This window comes from Penaeus monodon, chromosome 3 (assembly GCF_015228065.2).
Source record: "Penaeus monodon isolate SGIC_2016 chromosome 3, NSTDA_Pmon_1, whole genome shotgun sequence".
Taxonomy (NCBI): Eukaryota; Metazoa; Arthropoda; class Malacostraca; order Decapoda; family Penaeidae; genus Penaeus; species Penaeus monodon.
In genome coordinates, this window is record NC_051388.1 from 40,743,685 (window position 1) to 40,751,184 (window position 7,500).

Sequence of the window (7,500 nt, forward strand, 5' to 3'; positions counted from 1 at the left end):
AATGTCAGTGTAGTTATTCCAAGTTTAGAACAACTCCAAGATTCTGAGCAAGATTGCAAAGGCCATGCTAACTTACCCAAATTCTTTCTGTGCTTCATATATATTTGGATGTTTATGGTTTGCTGAGGATGGCAAAATCTTAATATTTCTTAACATTATGTGGCAAAATCTTAATTTTTTTGATGTCATGCATCAAAATCTTAATTTTTCATGACATCATGTTGCATAATCTTCATTTTTCTTATTATATGGGTCTTTTTATATTTGCTGAAGTATCAGGTTCAGAGAAAGATACCCAGACTAATTGGTGTCAGCTAATTGGTGAAGTCTTTGTAGTTACTCAGAAATTTGATTATTAATAATATTTATACCATCTTTCAGTTCATCCATTTCACCTGTTTATATATTAATTTATGTATTTTACTTCCTCTCATTAGATTTTCTGGATGGTGTTGGCATCAACCATAAAAAGCATAAATTTTTGGACAGTATACAGCAGTACTTTAATGTCTAATTACGAATAACCACATACTTGTATCAAGTTTCATTTCTGTAGACTTTGAAGCACAGCATGTAAGTTCCCTAGACTTTGTGTGTTAAATCTGCAGATGCTTTAAATTCTGTAAAATCTAGAGACCTTTCAAGATCTACTTTCTCTTTATACAGCGTCTCTTCACGTGCAACTTCCCCACATTTTTCACTCCCCCTTTCATTCCTTAATTCCCCAAGATTGTTATGAAGGAGGAAAAGGGGCAAAACACTTTGTAAGGTGGTTTGTACAACTATTAATGCAGATTATGTCTGGAATTATATCAAAAGATATGAGAAGGATAAATTTTCAGTGAAGTCAGGTGCTACTTTTAAACCAAATAATAACTTTTTTTTTCTATGGCATTATTATAGATTGGTGGTATATCCTTAAAAAAAATCCAGAAGACAGTAAAAAAAAAACATGATTAATTTGTTTAGATCTTAATTTCTGTGACAGGAATCTACTGTCAAATATGATTGTGTGGTTTATGATTCAGAAGATATATGTATGACTTGCTGAAAACCAAAAAAAAATGCAAACTAAAAAATATTAGTAAGTAAATATGAATAAACAGATATTTCAGTGCCACATGCTCTTCATTTTCTTTTGTCCAAATTATTTGGCTACATTTAAGTAAGATATTTTTTGTTCATTCTGTAATGATAATTCTACTCAGTGATTCATAAATAATAATTTTACCAGTGTAAATTTCCAGACAAAGACTGTGACAGTCCATGTTAACCAGTTAGATCCTTGTGCCTTGCAGCCCACATTCAGGCATTAGGCTTACTTGAGTAGCAGTTCCAAGGTGTATGGCTTGTAGGCCTGACCCACACACACACACATGTGCAATATCACGACTCCATGTCTCCTCTTCGCAGTACTATTATGCTTAAGCATTTTTCCCAAGGTTTATGTTTGTCATTTATTTTATTGTATCAAAATGGTACTTGACTGCTTTCATTGTGCAGATTATCTCTAGTTAATCTACAACTCTGTGCAAGTAATATTGTTATTTGTTGTGTGTGTGTGTGTGTGTGTGTGTGTGTGTGTGTGTGTGTGTGTGTGTGTGTGTGTGTGTGTGTGTGTGTTTTGTGTATATTTGCATATTTGTATTATTCATTTTGCTGTAACACCCTGGGTCAGGGATGGTACATTTCACCCCTGTCTACCAGTGGAAGTAATGAGAAAAAGATCACTCGGCAATGATATTTCATGATGTGTCATTTCTGCATTGCTAGAGAAATGTTTGCAATCAATATTAAATTCTGAAAAAAAGGGTTTGAAACAGGAAGCTGGTAATCAGTTTCTATTGTTTTTCTTTTTTCTTTCTTTCATTCTTTTAAGGTAATCAGTAATTAATTTTTTACAGTGGATTTCAGAATTTTGATCATGCTTATAATATAGAATATTTTATTTGTATGCAGAGCAACAGAAAGCAGCAGAAGAGGCAAAGAACAAAGAGAGAGAGAGACTGAATCAGTTCAGGAAACACGTGAGTCATGATGTTGGGAGTGCATGTTTACTTTAATTTTGATTTCACTATTTTATTCACCAAGACATGGTGACCACATTCCTTGAATTTTTAGGAAGAAGATTTTTGATATCTATTACTATTATTACTGTTAATTATGTTAAGGTGATGATGATGATGATAGTAGTAGTTATAATAATCATAATGATAATTATGATATTTATGATAATAATCATAATAATCATAAAGATAATGATAATGATAATGATGATAGTAATGATAATAATGATGATAATAATAATAATAATAATTATGATAATAATAATAATAATGATGATAATAATAATAATAATGATGATAATAATAATAATAATAATGATGATAATAATAATAATAATAATAATAATAATGATGATAATAATAATAATAATAATAATGATAATAATAATAATAATAATAATGATAATGATGATGATGATGATGATAATATTAACAACAACAATATCATTAATAATGATAATGATAATAATAATGACAGTTATGATGATAGTATTAATAATAGTAATAAGGATAATAGTGATGACAATAATGAAAATGATAAAATATTGGCAATAATAATGATGATGATAATAATACTGATGATGATAAAATGATATTAATGATAATGATAATAATGATAATGATAGTAATAATGATAATAATAATAATAATAATAATAGAAATAATAATAGTAACAATAGTGAAAATAATGATAACAGTAATAATGATAATAATGATAGTAACCGGGGTGGTAACATTAATAATAATAATAATAATAATAATGATAATAATAATAATAACAATAATATTGATAATGATATAATGATATGATAATGTTGATATTATTAATTGTATTGATATTGTTGATAATAAAAGCAATGATGATGATGGTAATATAATGATTGTGATAAGGATAATAATATTTATAATAATAATAGTAGTAATAATAACTGAATCCTTGGTGACTAAGCACTTGTGAAGCTATCTATGTATAATGAATGGGGTAAAGAGTTTAGATATTTTTTCAATCTTCTGGAATAAAAGTATATCTATAATGAGATTTGTTATGATTTGTGTCAGTGTGAAGTTATGTGTAATGTTAGAGTTCCCCTTAAATGTGATTTCATTTTTCTTTCTTTTTCAGATTGAAGAACGAATAAACAGATTTATCCAAAATGTCACACTAATGAAAAAGAAGTTTGAGCCCATGGACAGGGTAGCCAGGAGTATTGTGTAAGTTTTCATTAACATGTAGTAATAACAATCTTTAATATTTCTGTTGTATATGTCATGTACTTAGACCATATATTTTTCTGCCTTGCTTAGTTTTGATGTCTTGATTTACTTATAATTTATTGTTATGACTATCAATTTGTGTATTAAGAAAGAGGCTTCTCTTGTATATAAATGGAATGTAGAGTATAGAATTGATCTGGAAATAGAACCTCCATAATCTTGTACAGTTAGATTGAAATGACTAATAATGCAAAAATTCACATACACAAAATATTTATATCTGTGCATTTGAGAGTTAGTATAGATACAAGCAGGTACCTAATTTCATCATATTACACAACCTACTTGTTTTCAGCCGAGATGTTGCTGATGTCGCTGGCCTCACAACGTATGCTTTTGGGGTAGAGGATGTTGATCGCCATGTGATGGTGTTTAAAAAGGAATATGTACTGACTGAAGATGAATTGGAAGCTTACAAGAATGGCGAAGAGTGGGACCCAGAGAAAGCAAAGGAGGCTGCCATGCTTGTACGTTTGGGGATCATATGTGTGTGTGTGTGTGTGTGTGTGTGTGTGTGTGTGTGTGTGTGTGTGTGTGTGTGTGTGTGTGTGTGTGTGTGTGTGAGTTTGTATGTGTGTGAGTTTGTATGTGTGTGTGAGTTTGTGTATGTGTGTGCGTGTGTGTGTGTGTGCGTGCGTGCGTGCGTGTGTGTGCGTGTGCGTGTGCGTGTGCGTGTGTGTGTGTGTTTGTGTTTGTACATAATTATTTATACATTTCTTTCTTTATTTGTAAGTATCTGTATATATGAAATATGCACTTGTATATATGTATAATATTTTTATGTCGATGTGATGAATCCCACTGGATTTGCTTTTTTTTTTTTTATTCTAGAAAGAGCAGCAGCGCAAGGAAGATGAAGTCAGAGCAAAACAGCTGAAGAAAGACCCCTGCTCAAGCAAGTTCACGGAGAAGTATGAACGTCTGGTTGGCAAGGAAACAGGGAAGGATTCTGCAAGAATTTTGGAAGTCAATAAACAGTTTGGTTTTGGTGAGTTTTATCTTGTGGTTGAAAAGGTGAGGGGTGGTGAGAAGATGAGTGAGACGGAGAGAGAGAAGGTGAGGGAGGAGAGAGAGAAGAGAAGTGAGAAGGTGAGTGAGAAGGAGAGAGAGAATGGGAAGGAGAAGGAAAGAAAGAAAGGGAAGGGGAAGGAGAAGACAAGTAGGAAGGAGAAGAAGAAGGAGGAGGAGTAGAAGGAGAAAGAGAAAGAAGAGAAGGAGAAAGAGAAGAAGGAAGAGAAGGATAAAAAGCAGGAGAAGGAGAAGGAAGAAGAGGGAGAAGGAGAAGGAAGAAGGGGGAGAAGGAGAAGGAAGAAGGGGGAGAAGGAGAAGGAAGAAGGGGGAGAAGGAGAAGGAAGAAGGGGGAGAAGGAGAAGGAGAGGGAAGGGGGGGGGAAGGAGAAGAAAAAGAAGGGGGGGAAGGAGAAGGAAGAAGGGGGAGAAGGAGAAGGAAGAAGAGGGAGAAGGAGAAGGAAGAAGGGGGAGAAGGAGAAGGAAGAAAAGGGGGAGAAGGAGAAGGAAGAAGAGGGAGAAGGGGAGGAGAGGAAGGAAGGAAGGAAGGAAGGAAGGAGGAAGGAAGGAAGGAAGGAAGGAAGGAAAGAAGAAGGAAAGGAAGGAAGGGAGGAAGACGGGAAGAAGAAGAGGGAGGGAAGGAAGGAAGGAAGGAGAGAGGGAGGGAAAGGGGAGAGAGGAGAGAGGGAGGAAGGGAAAGAGGAAGGGAAAAGAGGAAGGGAGGGAGATATAGGAGACGGAGAAAGAAAGAGAGACAGTGAAGGGAGAAGTAGAGAGATGGAAAAATATGGAAAAAGGTAGAAAGAAATGGATAGAGAGTGATAAAGAGCAAATCAAAGGGAGGTTTACTCTCAGTAGTTAATTTTAGTATTTCTTTTATGGCATGTTCCTTGGTAAATGCAATATATAATGGAAGATCTGTTGTGGGCTTTACTGCAAGGAAAGCTTGAAAAGTGCTTTACGTTACTTTTTGGAAAAACACTCATCCTCTCTCTCCTATTTTATGAGTAGGGTTGGATGGTCTATGGGAAGGGTGTCCAGCATATGGCAGTAATCTGAGAAAATGGGAAGGAAGGAAACTGCCCATGGTAGAAAACCCAATGTTTAGGTTCAGATTGAACACCTTGTCACTAAGAGAGTATTCCAGTCAAGCTTTTTCTGCCAGAATGTCTAAGCATATTAGGAGTTTAAGTATGAATTTGGGTGAAAGAAAGACTATGGTTCAGTACTGTTAACAGCACATTTTTCTCTTTTTTCAAATAGTGCGAAGTGAGTTGAAGAAAGACAAAAGGACAATAGAGGAAGCTCTTGCAGACATCCATGCCAAGAAGCAGAAGCGAGACCACGGAGATGAAGAGCCACACCAGGGGCACAGTGAGGAGGAGGAGGGCAACGACCCGTAACGAAGTTCTTTCTTAGTTGTGTTGCGTCACCCTCTGTTTTTCACCCATGGGGTTGTTTCAGATGTACATTTCACCATTTGACATTTTTTTCCGATTCACCTTCAAATAAATTCTTTGCTTGGATTAAGTTAGAAACTTATTATCATATTTATGTACCATATCCCCCAGTTGGTTTGATATTTTAAAGTGATTTTGTGGATAGTTACCATTTTGTCTCACTTTACAGTTTGAAGTTTTAGGAAGTAATTGTACAAGTCACCGTTTGCTTACAGGTTACCAATTCCTCTTAATTATTTTTCCTTCTCCGAGTCTACAAAATACTTACGACTTTTTTTTTCAAAATGATAATAATAATGATAACGGGTAACGTAGGTTTTATTAGAAATGATGATACTCAAGAGCATCCACTTTGCATGATTTCAAGGTCTCACTCATATGACATGATCATTAATGCTAAGTTGTCTATTTCACTTTGCACCATTCAACATCATTTAGAAATCCAGGTGGTGTGAAGATAGATATATTTATTTACCTCACAGTTCAAACACAAAAGGTTGTAGTAGGCATTGTAATATTGTGCAGTTATTGACACATTACTGGTTATATTGGAGAATAAGAACTACCTTACCTTTCAGTATGTTTTGGTTTTTAATACGATTAAGTCTTGTCATCAGTACTTAATTCTGTAGTAGAAAAAATGGTTTGGCCATTACTGGCATGAAATGAAGAATTTTTTTGTGTGTGGCATTTTTATGAACTGATCTTGTGAAAGGTTATGTTAAAGAGATTATAGTTGGATTGTTGATTTTACTGTAGAATGTACAGGGAGTACTGTTCACTTACAAAAAAATGTATTGATCATTGCCCTTCTTCCTAAATTGTTAAGTTGAAGAATATTTTTTGTAGGAAGAACTAAAACATGTGTTAGTCTGACAAACAAAAAAAATATATATTGTTGTAATGATTGGGAAACCAGTTGATTTTAAATAAATATGGTTTATTCTTATCCTTATCATGTCCAGTTTTTGTTCTTTGTTCAAAAATTTTCTTGTATCACTGTCATGTTTTATAGTGTCATGGCTGTCAAAAAAAAAAAAAAAAAATTTGAATAACTTTGATTATCATATAAATAATGGCCAAAAATTCTTTGCAGATAATAAACATGACTTGAGATATTTTTCTATCGCCTTTTTTAATTACATATTCTTTTATATGAAAATATAAAACTTTACGAATACACAAATTTAAGCCAATTAATATTATGAATACTACATCAGCATATACTGTACCCTGAAATCTCTCTCCTCACTTTCCTGGTAATAAAACCATTATTCTTGTTTTGAGTAAACTCAGTATTTTATTGGATATAATAAAAATGACAGTCAAACAAAACAAAAAAAGAAAGTATCACAAGGAACATTTATAAATTGCACCATGTTATATATATATATATATATATATATATATATATATATATATATATATATATATATATATATATATATATATATGTATGTATATGTATATGTATATGTATATAAAGATTACAGAACCAACTAGAAATATTAAAGCTGTATGGAACAGATCTATAAATTATTTTTATTTTGCCTTTTCTTGGCAATCATAATTATAATCAAAGGTGAACATAAGGTTTGTTGAGGCACAAATTAGGCATCAAGGTCTATTTTCATTGCAAAAACCGTCTTAAAAGAATACTTTTAAAAATCTAAAGTATAATTAATAAAATAA

At 32.8% G+C, this 7,500-nt stretch overlaps 1 protein-coding gene across 1 annotated transcript in view; it reads left to right on the top strand.

The window, feature by feature from the left end:
• LOC119594631 (sperm-associated antigen 7-like) overlaps positions 1-6,742 on the top strand; it is a 7,331-nt gene extending 589 nt beyond the window's left edge. The window contains exons 2-6 of the mRNA XM_037943684.1: positions 1,960-2,027; positions 3,190-3,278; positions 3,637-3,808; positions 4,173-4,329; positions 5,612-6,742. Coding sequence (XP_037799612.1) covers positions 1,960-2,027; positions 3,190-3,278; positions 3,637-3,808; positions 4,173-4,329; positions 5,612-5,751 — 626 coding nt within the window. The 3' untranslated portion in view covers positions 5,752-6,742. The remainder of the gene's footprint in view (positions 1-1,959; positions 2,028-3,189; positions 3,279-3,636; positions 3,809-4,172; positions 4,330-5,611) is intronic.
• Positions 6,743-7,500: the final 758 nt, after the last annotated feature.